General features: G+C 47.4%; 1 protein-coding gene across 2 annotated transcripts in view; it reads right to left on the reverse strand.

Annotated features, from left to right (window-relative positions):
- Positions 1 to 20,912, reverse strand: part of PEX14 (peroxisomal biogenesis factor 14) — a 551,896-nt gene that overhangs the window by 432,363 nt on the left and 98,621 nt on the right. For both annotated transcript variants that reach the window (XM_078642256.1, XM_078642255.1), the window contains exon 2: positions 12,141 to 12,176. In XM_078642256.1, the coding sequence (XP_078498382.1) occupies positions 12,141 to 12,176 (36 nt within the window). The remainder of the gene's footprint in view (positions 1 to 12,140; positions 12,177 to 20,912) is intronic.

A 20,912-nucleotide genomic window follows, 5' to 3' on the forward strand; every position in this document is an offset into this window, starting at 1 on the left:
CACTCATGCTGATCTCTCCACTCACTCCTGGGCAGACCCATCCAGACTTCCTGGAGCCAGGCTTGCCAGCCAGCTCCAGCCAATCACACTCCAGCACCCTAACTGCACACACACATCAATGTTAATGTCTAGAAGTGGCACTTCCCCGCTAGACACATACATGCCGCATACATCATCACGCAGTATTCAATCTCACGAGTTCGCACATACCAAACTCGAGCCTGCACACCTCACGCATCAGGAGCTACCAGGGACACAGATATTCCCCATGCATTCCTATGGGAGGGCATGCCAACCTTACTCCATGCACGCACATTACCCTGGGACCCAGGGAAAAAGTGCGCCAAGCCAGAAATCATGAACGCCAGGTAGCCATCGAAAGCAAAAAGTTCAGGGGTGAACCAGCCCAAAAGGCCGAGGTCCAACAATGGGATAATAGCTTGGAGAGTCGCCGCAATGTAATAAAACAGAAAATACGGGACATTCCACCCACCACATTCCTTGGTGAGGATCATTTTTTTATAGGCTTTGCGCTGTCTTTTATATCCCCACAGAAATCTCGATGTCACCCTTTCTAATTTTTTAAAGTAGGAGGGAGGAAATTCCACGGGTATTGTACGGTACATATATAAAACCTTAGGTAGGATTAGCATTTTCAGAACATTAACTCTTCCATGCAGAGACAAATGCAGATGGTCTAAACGCTCTAGCATAGAGTTAATCTTAGCCAGTACTGGGTTAATGTTTGATTCCGGGATACCAGATATCGGAAGAGCAATTCTAATTCCAAGATACGTAACTTCCGTGGCCAGAGGAAAATTGGTCGGGGGATCGTCCCCAGCATATAAAATCTGAGTCTTTGACACATTAAGTTTATACCCAGAAAAATACCCGAAATCTGAGGCTAAATCATTAATTGCTGGAATCCATGTCTGAACATTGGTTGTAACAACAACAATGTCGTCAGCATATGCAAGTGCTCGCTAACTTATATTAGCTAAACATGTCGGTTCTATTTTTTCCTCCAGGTTAATGCGATTAATTAAAGGATCGATATAAAGTGCAAAAAGTAAAGGGGAACAGGGGCACCCTTGTCGGGTTCCCCGAGTGATTGAAAAAAAAGGGGATACTTGAGCATTAATACGAATACACGCTTTGGGTACAGCATACAAAGTCTTTAATGCAGTTACGAAACCCAGACCAAATCCTTTTCTTCCTAGAACTTCCCATAAATAAGCCCAGGCAACCCGATCAAAAGCTTTTTCAGCATCCAAAAGAATTACACCAATATTTGATCGAGTTGCCTGAGCCCAATCCAGAAAAGTGATAAGGCGACGAATATGATCAGCCGTATCACGAGCCGGAATGAATCTATGTTGATATTTGGACACTAATGGAATAATTACACTAGAAAGTCGCGAAGCCAGGATCTTGGAAAACATTTTGCTATCTGCATTTATCAATGAGATAGGACGAAACGAGGAAGGAGAAAGAGGAGGTTTATCCTTCTTTAAAAAACAGTGATAATAGATTCTTGCCAGGAAGGGGGGGGCAATACCCTGTTGAGCTACTGTGAATAAAGCAACTAATTCAGACTTTAAGATGGACCGGAAAGTCCTGAAAAACTCAAGAGGGATAGCGTCAGGCCCTACCGCTTTACCCAGAGCTAATGACAGAAGAGATGATTCCATTTCTTCCCAAGTAATGGGTAAGTCCAGTTGCTCCCTTTCCTCTGCTGCCAATATACCATTGAGAACCGGATCAACAAATTCACTTAGTTTAGTTGATACATCCCCCCAATATCCTCTGTATATAAACTGGAATAAAAGTCGCGTAACACCCCCAGTATCTCTGTAGTAGTACTAAAAATTTTCCCTGAATTTTCCATTATTTTATCTATACTAGAAAAGACAGCCTTCTGTCTTAACCTGTTGGCCAAATGCTTCCCTGAATTTTCCCCCACTTCATACACTTCCGATCTAAACAAAGTTAGTTGTTGTGCAAGTTTTGTGGCAAATCCCTGATGGATCCTAGCCTTCTGAACCAATAACTCTCTTGAGATGCTTTCGGTGCCCATTCCCCCGCTGCACGCCTGCATAAATTGCATCTCCAGTTCTCTCAACCTATGCATCTCCACTTCTTCCCGCTTCCTGATCTCCCTCTGTTTCTTCAACGAATAGCTCAGAGTTTCGCCACGTACCCCGCATTTAAACGTATCCCAAACAACCTCAATGGGAGCTGATCCCCTATTATTTTAAAAAAACTCCGGAATCCACTTACCCATATGTTCAATATAAAGTGGATCGAGCAAAAGTTTTCTCTCAAAGGACCATGGTTTCCGAATTTGTGAAAGATTTACATCAATACTAAAAGCAATGGGATTATGATCAGAAATCACTTTAGGGAGAATATTGTACCCTACATTCCCAGAAGTATTAATGAGTCCTGCAGCAACAAAAAAGTAATCTAGCCTAAAATGCTTTTGATGTGGGGTGGAAAAAAAAGTGCACCCGGATGTGCCCCCAGATCTTAAATACCCTACGTCTACTAAACCAAATTCTTGAACAATGCCTTTAACCGCTCTATACACATTCTTCTTCCTACCAACATAAGGATTACTACTAGAGATATCAAATGTCCCCTCCAGATGCAAGTTAAAATCCCCACACAAGATTAACAGAGGTGGCCAAAGGGCTAACTCAATACTTAATTGTTCCAGGGCTGAGGAATCGTCAACATTAGACCCATAAACTGAACAAATAGTCAGCATAACAGCACCAAGTTTTATTTCAACTATTACCTATCGACCCAATGGTTCCTCCTTAATCCTTCTAACCTGCCCCAACCCAAATCGTTTCATGATAGCAACACCTCTAATAGTAGAGCTCTGGCGCGAACATCCCACAACCTCTAAACCGAGATCCTTAAGCCAGCCTCTATTCTTCCAGGACAGATGAGTTTCTTGAATGCATAATATATCCAATCTCATAGTTTTCAATATCTGGCCCATTATGCCCCTTTTTCTTTTATCGTTAAGACCACACACATTCCAAGAACAAACTGTAATTTTACCAATTTTTCTGTTTCATTAAGCGCCCAGCGTAAGCCCAAAAACTGATAGAACCATTAGGTGAAAAGAATACATTAGGACAAAAGCAAAAAAACACAGAAATAAACACCATTTTTTGAGTCTTAATTAACACGGACCGTTCCTTTACTATTTTTCCTTGCCCCCAGAGCCCCATCCCTCTGCCCCCCGCCTCCCCCCCTTTCCTCCCCATCACCCCCCCACCCTCAAAGAACCCACCCAACAGAGGCGTAAGGAAGGAAGTCCTCATTGATGGTGAGTTGTCGTGAGGCAAGATTGCGGCCGCGTCAGTGGCCGAGTGAGAGGTGGTGTGGAGTGTTCTACCTGTAGCTGATCTGCCCGGAGCCGTTTTGGTTGCCAGGCGCTTTTCCTTCTTCCCGGAGTGCGGTGAACATGGTGGGAGAGTGAGTTGGGCTCCGACGCGAGGATTGAACTGTTGTGTTCGGCGAGCCCAGTGTGGAGGAATGCCGGTTCCGGCATTGATGCTGCGGGTTTCGTTGTTTGTGGGTGGATGGAGCTGAGGAGTTTGCCGGACTCGGTAGTAGCGTTTCCCTAATTGATGAGCGGCAGCTGTGGCTGAAGCGTGGAAGCCTGAAGAAGCCGTAGCGGCGGAGCTAGCAGGAGTAAGCAGAACCTTTTCCCTGGAAGTGGCACGGTGCTTCGTTGTTGTTTATTTGTTTGCTGACTTTGTCAATACGCTTCTTCCATTTTCCTTCTTCGTTCCGGACGGTGGAAAACAGCGAGTTAATTGCCTCATAGCAGCGGAGTGAGGAGTGGAGTGAGGAGACAGTTCGGAGTCCCTCCAGGTCTCTTCTTCGAGGTACTGGTGTTGCTTTAGTGCTGTTTTTGGGGCCGGAAAGTACTGTGCATTTTTTTTTATTTTTTTTGAAGAGAGAAGAAAAATACAGACATATAGCAACGTTATTTTTGGGGGGCCTTTATATCCCATTGACTTGGTTGCTTACATACTGCATTATGGCTCCAAAGGGCAGGGGAGCTAAAGTTAAAGCGGCTGCTAATGCTCCAGCAGCCGCAATGGCAACAACATCGAATGTTCCGGCCCCCATTCTTGGTACTTTGCCTAATGAAGTAAATCTGAATGACGTGGCCACTCCAGATTCAGGCTCTAATGAACGCCCTCGTAATGGTAGTACAAGAGAGCGTATTGTACCTGACTTATTTAAGAAAAAAAAATATTACTCCTGGGGCCCCAAAGAGCAGTATCCAGACTTCAGCCACCTCTGCAAATCAAGGCAGCGATCACGGTACTGGCGGTTTACCAGCTTTAGTGGCAACTCCCAAACAGGGCCCACTGTCGAACCCCTCTCTGGTTCGTGTAACATCTGTGATTGAAGATGTGGGAAATCCTCGTGGAAAAGATATGGACGATGAGCTGGAGGGCCTTTGTCAGGCTGTGGAAGAAGTTAGGGTTTCACCTCCAGTGAGTAATAAGAGTAGTTCCGAGACTGCTGATGTTCCCGCTCGTTCTGTTGGAGCCTCCAAGGCAGATAAGCAGTATCTTAATCCTGGTTTCAGCAAGAATAAGGACAATAAGGTTAATGAGGAGAACAAGGAGAGAGATACAGGGATGATGCTGGTCAACGATGGGGAATCAGTAGGCTCGGGAGGCCAATTCTATTCTATGTCAGATGTCTCTATAGGGTCAGAAGAGAATGAAGATGGTAATCAGAATGAGAGGTTGTCCTTTTCAGGTGACTGGGCAGATGAAGGTAACTTATCTCTTGAAGAGGATGTTCTAAGCCTAGACTCTCCTACAAATGTAGAGGCCCTCGATACAGTTCGGAAGATCCCGGAAATACAGAAGTCTCGCCATCCCAATAGCATAATTACGTTGGATCAACCACAATGGGAGGGGGCCTCGAGACTGCAAGACAATCATGGAGAGGCATCCGACAATAATGAAGCAGAAGGTGAAATCACATTGAAATCTATTTACAACCTGCAAGCATCTATGTATAAAATCATCATGGCTCACAGAGAGGAAACAAAAGCGGAGGGGCTTCGGACCCAGGGAGCAATCCGTAAATTGCAAAATGTCGTCCGCCGATTAGCTAAGTCATCTACTGAAGTAACTACGAGAGTTCAGGAAGCGGAGGAGCGGATTTCCACTGTCGAGAATGAGCTTTCTATTCATAAAGTTTCAATTAATGATTTGCAGAAGACTAGTCAGGATATTGACTGGAAGCTCACCGATTTGGAAAATCGCGCACGGCGAAATAATTTGCGTATCTTGGGGATACCTGAACTTTCTGAAGGAAAAGATGCTCGGCGATTCATTGTCGATTTATTTACAGCAGCTTTTCCAGATCTTATAGACTGGGACTGGGATAAAGAGATTATAAGGGCTCATCGGTTTCCTTTTACATTGAAACGAGATGTGGGTGGCGATACCGGGAAACCTCGAGCTATCTTAATTTGTCTGCATAATTATTTGCTGCGGGAAATTTTGTATGATCTTGCCAGACCTTTACGTCCTAGGAAGGGTTTGGGGTGGGAGTTTTTTGTTCGTCCAGATTTCTGCCAAGTTACTGTGCAACAACGCTGGAGGCTTAGGCAGCTAATTTCACCTATTCAAGAAAAAGGGGGGCAGGCCTTTCCATTAAATCCTGCAAAATTGAAAGTTATCTATAAGGGGAAAACAACTTTTTTGTTTCCGAGATCAAAGCACAGGAATTTGTAGAATCAATGTAATTTTAGTTTAGTGAGGATTCCACTTACAGGAATAAGAAAGTAATTATGTATTTTTTGCAGGATGGGTGATTTACTATAGGGTGTTAAATGGGTTTGGTTGGCACAGGTGGGGACACTTCGTTCACGACAACTCACCATCAATGAATGTCTGAAACATAGTGCATTTTTACGCTGAATGTCCAGGTTGATGAAGGTGGTAAATGAGCTTCATGCAAGGGTTGCTAGGCTGAATGTTCCTGGCAGCAGATCAGAGACAAGGCTTGAAAAAGGACTTTCTCTTTGATGGTGTCAGACCTGAGGAGAAAAGTGATTCCCATCCCAGGACTTAGCCATCCAATCACAAAAGGAGCAAAACAAAACAAACAACAAAAACAGTCAACCTCTGCAAATGTTAGCGGGGAGAAATTAAAGATTAATCACAGGGAGAAGCATTTAAAACAAAACTGCCAAAAATATCCTAAAACGTCGAAAGCATTCATATGAGGATGTCCTTCCATTCTCTAGTCGTATGGTGGAACATCTGAGCAGCTGATCATCAAGGGGTGAGTGGGCTCTTAGTTTTTGCACCCAGCAAACATGAACTACAGAGAATCCCCTACCTGAATGAAGGGGGAAGAATGTAAACATGTCAATCTATGAAATAGTTAATCCTGGAAAGTAATGTAGCAGGAAGTTATTTCGCACCGGACAGGCCCGAGGCTCTGTTAAGACAACAGTAGGTACACACGTACGGCACCAGTAGCATGCAGGTACACACAGTTTGTAACGACAAGTCTAGTAGCACCAATGAGAGTCACAAGCTAAAAGCCATCAGCAGTGGCAACCGCTCTACCTACTGACCAGGCGCAAACGCTGACAATCCTGAACTCTCGCCAGCTGCTTAGTGGGGAGGAATGTTTACACTTTTCTCAATAAAGTGTGGCTATTATTTCTCTCATGTGTAGCTGTTGTTAAGTCCACTGTACATGGAAAGGACCTGCTGCAAAGGGTGAGCAAGCACAACCGCTTTCAGGCTACAGTGATCCCTTACCACCGGTCTGCTCTTCTCTGGCTGGCACATCTGAGCGGACAATGGTGTTTTTGGATACTGAGGCTTGAGCCCTATTACTCCATATTCACTTTGACATTTTTTATGTCACATTTGTTGGTTTTCTAGTTGAACCCTGAAACATCATCACAGGCGAACTGATTCATAGGGTCAGCGCTGTGATGAACCGGTGATCCCTTCTTGCGAATAGTTTTATAGAGTGCTTCCCTGACCAGGAGTAAATGAAGGGTGCACAACAGCTAGAGCAGCTGTGAGCATGCACTGTACACAAATTATGGTTTGTTGTGTGGACCAGGCAGGGTCAGTCTCAAACGATAGCTCATGGTGCTGCCTTGACCTCTGGTCCAGGCAGCACTCTCCCCGGCAGCTCCACCAGCTGATTGCTGGCCCGCAGTCGGTCTCGAGCAGTGTTCGAACCCGCGTCCAACTCTGCCTCAGGTCTTGTGTTCTTCTGGGGTCTGTAAATTGTATGCTTTGCGGGTTTTACATTCTAGGGGATTACTGTTGTGATTACTGTTTAGCGCCTCAGCGCTTCCTACCTTTTCCGCCGGTCCTGCTCCCACGCGCCCGCCCCCTAACCCAGCCCCACTCCCCACCTCCACCTCTACTCCCGCCCCCTCCCCTGCACCAATGGCGACCGCTGCGGGGGAGCGCGAGTAATGCCTTGGCCTCCATTCCAGGCAGCACTCTCCCCGGCAGCTCCACCAGCTCATTGCTCGCCTGTAGTCCGCCTCGAGCAGTGTTCGAGCCCGCGCCAGACTCTGCCTCAGGTCTTGTGTTCTTTTGGGGTCTGTAAATTGTGTGCTTTGCGTGTTTTACATTGTAGGGGATTACTGTTTAGCGCCTTAGCGCTTCCCGCTTTTTCCGCCGGTCCTCCTCCCATATTCTGAAACAAGGGAGCCCAAAAAAGTCGACCTGGGACCTTGGGAGTCAATTATTTTAAACAACAGTGTTCCCCAGAGAAGGGCAATATGTAAGCAATTAGTAAATATAGACTCATTCCTTGCTATATTAAGTGGACATGTCCAGCCGGACAGAGGTAAATTCTTTACTTGTTAGGCAATGTAGATGATAGTACACAACAATGCATAAAGTGGGGCACAAGCCTGTGCCCTACTTAGTCAATAGAGTACAGACCATGGGGGAAAAAACACAGGAACAACGGGGGGCTCAGGCAAAGCTTTTTGTTTGTTACACACAGGGAATAAACAGTGTCACAAGAACAAATCGCAAAATACACCTTTACAGCAAGATAAACAGAAGTTTTTGGCGTATACAGTGTTTTTACAGTGTCGACGACGTTCGATCCAGCAAAAGAATGAGCGGATCATCATCAGGATATAAATATCATGCCTGTTTAGATAGAGCCTCATATGTCTGGGGAAGCAAGTTAAGGAGGGAAAATACAGAAAACGCAAAATTAGGAAATGTACAGTATATACAAGGGAGTCAGTGCAACAAACCAAAAAGCTTTGCCTGAGCCCCCTGTTGTTCCTGTGTTTTTCCCCCCATGTTCTGTACTCTATTGGCTAAGTAGGGCACAGGCTTGTGCCCCACTTTATGCATTGTTGTGTTGTCATCTACATTGCCTAACAAGTAAAGAATTGACCTCTGTCCGGCTGGACATGCATACTTAATATAGCAACGATTGAGTCTATATTTACTGATTGCTTACATATTTCCCTTCTCTGGGGACCACTGTTGTCCTGCTCCCATGGCGACCGCCTCCTGACCCAGCCTCTCTCCCGCCTCCACCTCTACTCCAGCCCCCCTCCCCTACATAAATGGCGACCGCGTGCCACTGGTGCACCTATGGCAAGCCCATCTGCACCAGTCCGCGTCTGGACCGCGCCCAGCACCAGATCCTCTGCCCCCCGCGAGCGCCTTGACACCAGACGCCGCTACAACTCCAACACCCCCCACGCACTCAACGCCGGCCGACCCTCCACCTGCTTCCAGGCCACCAGAATCTCACCCACGGTCCCTTCCCCTGCCGTAACTGAAAATACACCAGCCAGCACACACCTGCACGCCCTGTCCATCACGCTACCGCCGACCATAACAAACTCAGCTGCATACTACTGAACACCCGCTCAGTCCATAAACACGCCGTCGGACTCTGGGACCTAGTCTTCTCCGCCAGCCAGGATGTCGCCTTCCTGAAGGAGACCTGGATGAAGACCTCCTCAGCGCCTGACAGCCATAGCCATCCCGGACGGCTACAAGATCACTCGCAGGGACCGTAACAACAACAAACCAGAAGGAGGAATCGCCATCATCCACAGGAATACCAACAGAGTCTCAATCAACACGGAGGACTCCCTCAGCATGGCCAAACATCTACACTTCCAGATCCAAGTCAATCACACCACCACCCTCAGAGGAACACTCTTCTACTGACCCTCTGGCCCCCGTGCACAATTCAGCGAATCCATTGCCAACCTCATCAGCACACATGCCCTCGCGTCCACAGACTACATCCTCCTCAGGGACCTGAACTTCCACATCGAGAAAGTCAACGACCGTAACACCACAACCTTGATCGACAACCTCGGACTCAAACAGCTCGTCAAGGCACCCAGCCACTCTGCCAGACTCACGCTCGACCCCATCTTCTCCGCCAGCGACCACACCACCTTCAGCCACACCACCGAACTCCACTGGAACGACCACCACTGCATCCATTTTTCCTTCGAGAAACACACCGCGCACAATCAACCACAACGGATCCCACACCGCAGCTGGAAAAAAGTCACCGAAGACCAGCTCATCTCCACTCTCGCCCGAAACCTTCCACCCAAGCCCTCCGAGACCGACGCAGCAGCCCACAACTTCAGACAACGGATCGACAACTGGCTCGCCCGATCAGGAAACCCTCCAACAAGCACACCAACACGAGAGCCGTCTGGTTCAACGCCGACCTCCAGAACTCCAAGCACACCTGCCGAAGACTCGAGAAGCAGTGGTGCAGCGACCAGACATCAGACAACCACGCCGCCCTCACGAATGCCAAACGCAAACACCACCAACTCATCCGATCCGCTAAAAGAACCTCCTTCAAGGAACGCATCGACAACAACGGTCACAACAGCAAAGAACTCTTCAACATCGTGAGAGAACTCGCTTCCCCCAGCGACATCCCACAGTCGCAAGAACTCAGCGACTCCCTGGCCACCTTCTTCCACCGCAAGATGGCAGACATCCAAATCAGCTTTGACACCCAAACGCCAGCAACAGATGCCAACACCCCCCCCCCACCCCCTGAGTCAACACCTACCAAACACACCAACTTCCTGCTCTCCTGGAACCACGTCAACGACGAAGACACCATCCACTCCAGCTCACCCTCCTACCCTGCCCCCACCACATCTTCAACAAGACAAGCTCCTTCATCGCACCCCAACTCCGAAAATTCATTAACAGCTCCTTCGAGACTGCCACCCTCCCTGAAAGCTGGAAACACGCAGAGATCAACGCCCTACTCAAGAAACCCAAGGCAGACCCAAAGGACCTCAAGAACTTCCGACCCATCTCCCTGCTCCTGTTCCCAGTGAAAGTCATTGAAAAGACGGCTAACAGACAACTGACCCGCTTCACGGAGGAGAACAACGTCCTGGACTACTCACAATCCATATTCCGCTGCAACCACAGCACCAAAACCGCCCTCATCGCCGCCACTGACGACACCAGAGCCATACTGGACAACGGCAAAACCACGGCCCTCATCCTCCTGGACCTCTCGGCCGTCTTCGACACCATCTGCCACCACACCCTGCGCACACGCCTCCACAACGCAGGGATCCAAGACAAAACCCTGGACTGGATCACCTCCTTCTCACCGGCAGAACCCAGAGAGTTCGCCTCCCCCTTTCATATCCGAAGGCACCACGATCACCTGCGGCGTACCTCAAGGATCATCCCTCAGCCCGACCCTTTTTAACATCTACATGGCACCGCTCGCCAACATCGTTCGAGCACACCACCTCAGCATCGTCTCCTACACCAACGATACCCAGCTGATCCTCTCCCTCACCAAAGACCCAGCCTCCGCCAAATCCAAACTCCACGAGGGTATGAAGGCAATTGCAGACTAGATGAAGACTAGCTGGCTGAGGTTGAAGTCGGACAAGACAGAGGTCTTCATCCTCGGATCCACCCCCTCCGTATGGGACGACTCCTGGTGGCTTGCCATGCTGGGAACTGCCTCCACTCCTACCAACCACGCACACAACCTGGGCTTCATCCTGGACCCCACGCTCTCTATGACCCGGCAAGTTAACGACGTCTCCTCCTCCTGTTGCTTCAACACCCTCCACATGCTCTAAAAGATCTACAGATAGATCCCTACCGAAACCAGAAGGACGGTCACCCAAGCACTCGTCAGCAGCAGGCTGGATTACGGCATCACCCTCAACGCAGGAACCACAGCCACACTCCAGAAGAGACTCCAACGCATACAAAAAGCCTCCGCACGCCTCATCCTCGGACTCCCTCGCCACATCACCACCCACCTGAGAGACCTGCACATGGCTCCTGGTCAACAAGAGGATCACCTTCAAGCTCCTCACCCACGCCCACAAAGCACTCTACAACGCCAGACCAGCATACCTTAACAAACGACTATCTTTCTACACCCCGAACCGCCAGCTGCGCTCCGCCGACCTCGCTCTCGCCACCGTCCCACGCATCTGTCGAACGACCACCGGCGGCAGATCATTCTCCCATCTCGCCGACAAGACGTGGAAAACCCTCCGCACCCACCTACGGCAGATTCAAGACCTGCTGACCTTCAGGAGACTCCTCAAGACCTGGCTGTTCGACCAGTAGCTGCTCCCCCCACCTACCTGCGCCTTGAGACCCTCACGGGTGAGTAGCGCGCTCTACAAATGTCTTGATTGATTAATTGAAACATTTGCTTTGAAGGATTCTTGCACCCCCCAAACCACTGGGTGCTTCCTACAATTACACTATGTTCAAAGTGGAGAACAAAGGGAGATGGCTTCACGTGTGGCTTATTAGGGGCCCTTTCCTAATTCTTTGAAATGCTACTACACCACTTATTCCCAGAAAAGTCAACTGCGTCAGAACACCTTCCTCACACCTGTACTGGTAAAAGACTCAGAAAACCGGAACTCTACTCTGCTTTCTTCACATAACAGCTCTTTAATGAGGTCTCAAATTCTGACCAACGAAAAAGTCCGAAGCTGGACGCCGCAAGTAAACGTGCAACCAAACAGCACTACTGTATTTTATTAATCGGAGTAAAATGTGTGAGACTTTGGTGGCACTTACCAGCTGCTCCCGCGGGACGGCTGGCTCACTGGCATTCTGTAAGAAAAGAGAGGAAAGGTTGAAAAAACAGGCTGCTGGTGCCATCTACTGGTCAAACAAACCACATTACATTCGGAAAAACCATACAGAATTCAGTTCGCCAACAGCAGTCTTGCAATTTAGTTTGGTCTGCTTAAGGTCTCCGTGATTTGCGAAAATAGGGGCGCAGTACCCGATCTTTATTATATTTGATTTGGAAAGTAAACTGACTAGAATCTCTTTTCATTTTAGAGCTTTCCCCGGGAGATGGTGGATGCCAGGCAGTAACAGGCCCAGTATCAGCATTTGCGGTTAGTTGCCTTTTCTCCTCACTGACCAAGGGTCGAGTAGACTGTTTGCAATAGACAGATAGATTTATTTGTACGATTATTTAAAATCACAACAGTGATCTCATAGGTTAAAAAAGGACGTACATATCGTGCCTGCCTGGTTGAAGTAAACCAATCCATATCGGGTTACATGATCTCAAAAATAATTTAAACGAGTTTCAAAGTGCTTCTTGTGCAAAGAATATATTCGCAGGTCATACATACAAATTATCAAAACGTTCACGCTTGTCCTTCCTTTATATTACTTCGGGATTCAGACCCACGAGTAAAGTTGCTCCCTCGAATTCGGGCTTTCAGAACACGCATTGCCAAAGCCAATAGGTCCCGCCTACGCGAGAACTATTGGCTTTGCCAGTATGTTTTAGCCATGTTGTACACCAGCGTGGCTAAAAGTTGGTGGGGTAAAGAAAAGTAGTGTGGAGTGTCATGAGTGTTATAGAGTGGCGTAGAGAGTCGTAGAGTTGAGTGGCGTAGAGTGGAATGTCATGGAGTGGTGTAAAGTGCAGTGGAGGGAGTAGGATGTCAGAGTGAAAGGGAATAGAGAGGAGTACAGTTGAGTGGAGTAGAGTAGATTGTCGTAGAGTGGATTGTCGTAGAGTGGATTGGCGTAGAGAGGAGTAGTGTAAAACAGTGGAGTGTTGTAGAGTCGAGTGGTGTAGAGCGGAATAGAGCATCAGAGTGGAGTGCCATTGGGTGGAGGAGTAGAGTGGAGAAAAGTGGAGTAGTAGAGTGGAGAAGAGTGGAATAATGTGTCATAGAATAAAGTAGGGTAAAGTGGCACGGAGTGGCATAGAGGGAGTTGCGTAAGGCATCGTGGACTAGAGTGGCATAGAGTGGCAGTGATGCAGAGTAGTTGGTGCACAGTGCTGTGGCATCGAATGCACCGGTTTTGAGTAAAGTGGTGTAGAGTGAATTGGCGTAGAGGGGTGCAGAGTAGGGTGGTGTAGTGGCACCGCCTAGAATGCAGTGGAGTGGCAAGGAGTAGAGTGCAGTGGAGTAGAGTAGACTGTTACAGAGTAGAGAGGGGAGCAGGGTATAGTGCAGTGGCATTGACTAGTGGTGTAGAGTGCATCTAGTGGTGTAGAGTGCATGGAGGGGTGTAGAGTGGAGCTGTGCAGAGCGGAGTGGCAGAGACTGAAGTGGTGAAGAGTGCAGTGGTGCATAGAAAAGTGGGGTAATGTGAACTGGCATACAGTAGAATAGTGAGGAGTAGAGAGGCACAGAGTGAGGTGGTGTAGAGTGTAGTGTCAGAGTGCAGAGGTGCACAGTAGAATAGGGCGTCAGAGTGGATTGGCACAGAGTGTCGTGGCACAGAGTGTCGTGGCACAGAGTGTTGTGACAAATAACTGGTGGTACACTGCAGTAGAGCGGTATTGAGTGAAGGCACAGAGCAGAGTGGCGTAGAGTATACTGGTGTAGAGTTCAGTGGCATGCAGTCCAGTGGTGCAAAGTAGATTAGATTAGAATACTGTGGTGTAGAGTGCATTGGTTTTGAGAAAAGTGGTGTAGAGTATATTGGTGTAGAGTGCTTTGGCATAGTGTAGAGCGTATTGGTGTAGAGTGCAGTGGTATAGTGTACAGAAGCGTAGAGTAGTGACGAAGAGTGGAGTGGCATACAGTGCACTGACAGAGTAGAATGGTGCAGAGTAGAGTGGGAGAGTGCAGCATTGCAGAGTAGAGTGGCATAGAGTTAAGTGGTATCAAGTGGTGCAGCGCAAGTAGATTGCAGTGGTGTAGATTTCGTATGCTGACGACACCCAACTTCTGTTCCCTTTTCAGACCCTCACGCCCGCAGTACAAAAATCTGTTGCGGACGGCATGAGGGCAGTATCGGACTGGATGGCCTCAAATTGCCTCCAATGTAATGTAGGCAAGACAGAGGTCATGCTGTTCGGAGAGGCCACTGTCCTGTAGTCTCCAGACTGGTGGCCCTTGGACCTTGGACCAGCACCTAGCCCGAAACAGACCGTAAAAAACCTTGGAGTGCGGTTAGATCAGGCACTATTGTTTAAAGAACATACGAGCCAAGTTGCAGGATCCTGTTTCCGTGTTATCGGACTCTTACATCGTGTTTTTCCATTCTTGCCTGATAACTACTGGAAAACACTTGTACAGACTCTAGTGATCAGTAGACTTGACTACTGTAATGGCCTGTTCATCTCGGCCAACGAGGAACAACTAAATAGACTACAAGTGGTCCAGAATACCGCGGCGAGACTTGTTCTCAACGCCCAGCCTAGGACCCCCTCGCGCCCCCTTCTGGCCAAACTCCACTGGTTGCCGGTTAGGCAGCGTGTCAAATGTACGGTTGCACCATACATAGGTGTTTATTTGGTACTGGCCCCAAATACCTGAATGAAAAATTCAATTTTTATAGTCCAGGACGCTCCCTGCGCTCTAGTAGTCAGCAGCTACTTCAAGTTCCAAGGATTAGGAGAGCTAGACAGGGAGGCCGAGCTCTCTCCTATAAAGGCCCCATTCTCTGGAACTCACTCCCTTCCACTCTGAAACAAACGACTAACTTTCTGTCCTTCAGGAAGTCTCTAAAAACCCATTTATTTTCAACATCCTAAATATCAGCCACTTCCCAGTACATAATTTTGATTGGGCTCTTCTGGTACAAGCGCGGAGATACCCCTACGGGGGTGGAGTCCTGCGCTATATAAGAATATAAATAAATAAATGAATAAATAGAGTGGATTGGCGTAGAGTGCAGCGATTTAGAGTGTAGTAGGGCACTGGCATAGAGGAGAATGGTGCAAAGTATAGTACAGTGGCATAAAGTGCAGAGTAGAGTGGTGAACAGTTCAGTGGTGGAGAGTGCAGCGTTGCAGAGTAGAGTGGCGTAGAGTGAAGAGGCGTGGAGTGGTGCAGGGTAGAGTGGAGTGAAGCAGAGTGGTGTGGCGTCAAGTGTAGTGGCATAGAGTGCATTGGCGTAGAGGACAGTGGGGCACAGTACAGTGGAGTGGCAGAGATTGATGTGTTGCAGAGTGGACTGCCATAGAGTGCAGTGGTGCAGAGTAGCGTGCTGACAGAGCAGTGGCATAGAGTGCTGTTGGCTTAGAGTGCAGTGGTGTAGAGGGTTGTAGAATATGGTGTTACAGTGCAGTGGTGCAGAGTAGATTGATGTAGGGTACAATGCCGTAGAATGCAGTGGTGCAGAGTGGTGTGGCGCACAGTAGATTGTTTCATGGTAGATTGGAGTAGTGAACAGTAGAGTATTGTGGCAGAGTAGAGTGGTATAGAGTGCAGTAGTGCAGCGTAGATTACAGTGGCATACATTGGATTGGCATAGAGTGGAGTGGAGTGGTACAGAGTAGAGTGCATTGGCGTAGAGTGCAGTCGCATTAAGTGCAGTGTGGCAGAGTAGAGTGGCCTGGAGTGGTGTAGAGTACAGTTGGGCATATTGGAGTAGTGTGGGGTAGAGTACATTGGCATACAGTAGAGTTGTGTAGAGTAGAGGCATAGAGTGAAGTAGCAGAGTATAGTGGTGCAGAGTAGAGTGCATTTACGCAGTGTGGACTGACGCAGTGTGGAGTGGTGAAGAGTAGAGTACAGTGGCGTAAAGTGGTGCAGAGTAAAGTAGGGTAAGGTGGAGTATGCATGATGTGGTAGCGTACTGCCATTACAGAAAACACATCTTCAATTTAAATGACCATTACATTTGCACAAAGTTTTAATGATGAATGTATACAGCACACAAACGATAATCTGTGGAATAATTTGTTTTGATCGTATTAAAAAATTTTGTTTCCACCACACATCAGAATTACCAAAAATGTGCTTCATTTGTGCGGTCCTAATTCTGATATTTTCTGAAATATCTGCAGGGTTCATTTACAGACATTTAAATTTTGGTGTGTGCTTGGAAAAAAACAACAAGGTACAGCCTTCCGTCCAGTGCATCCCCAGTAGCTAGCATGATTGTCACATAAATTCTCTCACTTTGAAGTCAGAGAAAGAAAAGTAAACAGCAAGCTCCCTTGGAGACAGAGCCTGACATTTGACCTCAGTCTTTGAATGCACAACAAACGTGACAAAATAAGAAGATTTAAATGCCCATTTAGAGAAATCTAGGACTGGTGGAAGAATACAGTAAATAGGTTTTGAGCAAGGGAAGGGATGAACTGAAGCTGGACAGCCTACAACAAATAGGGCCAGCAAATAGAAAGCAAGAAAATGCAAGTTAGAAACCACAAAGCCAATGGTAAGCAATTGGTGGAATTAATTACAAGGGAAGCTTCCCGAATGTCCCCAAGATTGTTATGTTATGTTATTTAAATTTATATCTAGGCGCAACAGCTACCCGAAAGGGTTTCCCGGTGCCCGACGGAAGCAACAACAGAATAGTAGAAAAGGAGCTTACTGATTAAAAGGCCAGGTTTTTAAAGATTTGTGAAAGAGTGTAACGTTCATCCGAGTACGAAGAGACAGCGGAAGAGCATTCCATAGAACAGGGCCCAAATAAGAAAAGGAACGGCCGCCCTTGCGGGATAGTCGGATCCTTGGCACCTGAAATTTAGCCTGAGTAGTGGTTCTGAGAGTACGGGAAGGTAAATAAAAATGGACCAAATTTTGCACATACATAGGAGCCATGCCATGCTTAATTCTGAACATATAGTTCAGAGCTTTAAGCTTAATTCGATTCTCAGTTCTCAACCAATGAAGATCCCTCAAAGAAGCGGAAGTAGAAGCAGTTCTTGGGGTTCGACAGAGCAATCTGGCCGCTGGGTTTTGTACTCTCTAAAGCTTTCGGATAACATCTTTATTGACTCCCAGATAGAGGGTGTTACCGTAGTCCAGTCTAGATGTAATAAGAGCCTGGACTACGCTTCTCTGAGTAGGGCTAGGGAGCATCCACACAATTTTTCTCAACCACTTTAGAATGGTGAAACATGTTGCAGCAACCTACGTGGCTTGATGACACATAGATAATGAGTCGTCAATAATAAAGCCAAGGTTGAGAACATGATGAGAAGGCTGAGGTACTGCACCCATTTCTGTGGGCCAATGTTGAGGACCCCAAAGCTCTCTATTTTTCCCCAGTACCAAAACCTCTGTTTTTTCACCATTCAAGCTTGAGAAAATTGGCATGCATCCAAGATGCCACTTTGCTCAACCCAGCCCGAAGAGCAGAAGGCTTCGAGCTTTTTCCTGAATCTGAGTGTCGCCGGCGTATGAAAATAATGACAACCCAGCTTCTTCAACAACCGTTGCAACATTACGTTAGCAAACCATACCCTAAAAATCACTGCAAGTTAAAAATGGCCTAAAATTGAGAAGGGGCGCATTGAGAGTTACAGTGCTTCTAGTGATACAATGTGCAAAAAGTGCTAATGAGACTTTACAAATATTGAATTCGACATTCAATTTCTTTGGAAACTCCTTTATACACTCCCAAAGCCGTGCTTATCACTAGCTTGACTTGATTATCTAAAAAAATAAATCAAAACTATCTTTATATACTTCGTAAGCCATGCAGGTAACCGGATCAACTGCCCCATTGGGCGCCAATAATATAACAGTCTTACTATTTAAATGTCCAGAGTTCTAAGCAATACCAGGACCACAATGGGGATAAAAAGTGCAATCTGTGCAGAAAAGAGGATACTAGTGGGAGCTTTAATAAAAAAAGTGAATCTAAAAGAATGAATTTGGCTATATCTGTTGCGTCTTTAAATACTTAAACCATGCCACCAAATGATTTAACTCTCCCTTCAAGCAAAGTTTAATGGCAACAATACAAAAGTGAATGTTCAGGGCTCCAAAAAGTGGTTGCAGCCAGATTTTCCTGAGGGGTAACAACTTCTTACATGTACAAACTATGTGGCTTAATGATTCCAGTGACAGGCTGCACAGTCTGCAGCTGCTGTACTTCCTGCCACTTTATCTCTTATACCTATAGTTTCAGAGGAATTAGCCCAAATATATATTATTTTTTAATAAACAATTGTATTGGTTTTTAGGAGCAATCCAATAAACAGTACATCACCATGACATGGAAAGCGTTTCAATGCATCTAATAAATTATCACTCTATTTGAGCTCACGATAAACAAGCTCCGTAATGTTCCCCAAAGCTTCAAACATTTTCTGCAGGGATATCAACCCATCAAGCTCAACCATTTTCCCCCGATACGTCTGTGTTTGGCCAGGCAGCCTCGTACACAGATTATTCTTGGATAGCGCACCAGTCCACTCCTCTAAACCACTGTGAGATGGAGGGAGATGTAGAGTCTTTCCAGGCCGCTGCAATGTCTCCGCTACAAAAATGGCAGTCCCAAGAAACAATTTGTCAGTATGGGAAACATCAAGCCCCTCCATCACTCCTAGGAGAAGGGCAAGAGGGATCGCCCAATCCACTACTTAGTTCAGCCATGATCGGCGCCCAGTATTTGGAGAGATTGACACAGGACCAGACTATGTGGTAAAAATCGGCAGGCTCCTCCTCACAGCGGGTGCATTTTTGGTGTCAGTAGGAATCCCACTTTATGTAGCCATACAGGGGTGAGGTATGACTAGTAAAAATAGTAGATTTGAAGGAGGCAGAGCCTAGCCGATATGGTGAGCACCCTAGGGGTCATAAGTGCATCACTCCAATACTCCTCCTCCAAAGAGCCAATCCAGTGTTCCCAGCGAGCCCTAAGGGAGTCCAACATGGACTGGGTGTTGTTTATTAGGGATTAATAGATTTGGGATATTCCCCTCTTCCCCAGGTTCCCCATGAAGAGCTTAGCTTCCAACTGACTAAATTCTGTGAATGTCGTGTGGTCGGAAATGTGGAGGGCAAGTACATTTCGCATCTGGAGGTATTTGAAGAATTGAGCCAAATGTAGGGAGTATGTTTGCTGCAGTTCCTGAAAGGAGGACAGATGTTCACTTCTCCATACTTCCGCCAAGCGACTGATGCCAATCTGGTCCCACTTCTGGAAGCCCGCCAGTGTCCCCACCTCCTGCAGGAAATTCCCATGCCAGAGAGGCATTTGTAGTGTCATTTTAGCATCCCACTGGGTGTGTCACAGAGCAGACCGCCATGTCAGGAGGACCGTACGCATTACTGTTGGTAAAGTGTGAGGAACTGAAGCTCCACAGAGAAAAGCCTGGACTTGAGGGAACCAGAGGTTCTCTAGTTCCAGTCAGTGTGCGGGATCAGACCAACCGCCATTAAACCAAAATTGAATCACCAGGAGACTGGAGATACTTGAACGAAAGCCTACAAAGGTTGACAGGGGTTTGAGGCATGAAGTGGCACCGGGGTAGATTTTGCTGGGTTAAGGCGTAAGCCCAACGCTTTCTCAAAAGAATGGAGGATATAGAGGCACCTCGGTCTGGACTGGGCCAGTTCGGCTAGAAAGAGCAGGACATCACATACGTACAAGATAATCAGATCTTCAGGTGAACCCTGCCATCGCCATCCCTGTATCCGTTCATCAGTCCGAATGAGACAAGCCAGGGGCTCTATTGTGAGAGCAAATAGGAGAGTGGAGAGTGGGCAGCCCAGTTGGGTTCCCCTCTTGTTAAGGAATGCTTCTGATAGTGCTCTGTTTAGGAGGACCCTGGCGGATGGGCTAGAGTAGAGGACTCTCCCCATCCTACGATAATGGGGCCAAAGCCAGCTCTCTCCAGCACACCCTCCAAGCAGTGCCAATTAACTGTATCAAAGGCCTTCTCTAAATCGAGTAACACTAGGGCCAGATATGGATAAAAGAGGGGACGGTGAGCTAGGGCCACATGGCGGCGTCTCAAACAGTGTCTTGTGCGATGATGCAGCATGAAGCCACACTGATCTGGGTGTATGGGAATGTGAAGTACCCACTCAAACGGGTGGCGAGAATCATTGCGTGCATTTTAATCTCCGTATTAAACAGTAAAATTGGGTGGTAGTTGGTGCACAAGGCTGGGGGAGGGTCCGCTTTAGGCATAGCCACAATTGTGGCTGTGTCAGTGGTGGTGGTGGGGGGAGAGGCACCTTTTTCCAGAGCCTCCTCAAACAGGGCAAGGCGGCGTCGGGTCAGGATTTCCCAGAATGCTATGTAGTATTCCGCAGGGAAACCATCTGGACCAGGAGCCTTATGGGTGGCGAGCGACGAGATCGCCTTACTAGTCTCCTCGATCATGATGGGTTCATCCATGGCTGTAGCGGAGTTCTCTGGGAGCTGCTGAAGAGGAACACCCTGGAGGAAGAGGGAGCTGGCGGCCAACATATGTGAATGATCTGTGGAGTAAAGTATCGCGTAGTAGTTTGCAAACGTGAGTGCGAAGTCAGCGGGAGCGCGAAAGGATTGCGAATTTCTGGGCTAATTCGGTTGCCAGGGGATGGGTAGCAAGCCAATGAATCAATTTGCCATTCTTGTCTCCCCATCCATAAACTCGGGTTTACGTGGATCTCCAAATCAATTTAGCAG

This window comes from Lissotriton helveticus, chromosome 5_1, assembly GCF_964261635.1.
Source record: "Lissotriton helveticus chromosome 5_1, aLisHel1.1, whole genome shotgun sequence".
Lineage (NCBI taxonomy): Eukaryota > Metazoa > Chordata > Amphibia > Caudata > Salamandridae > Lissotriton > Lissotriton helveticus.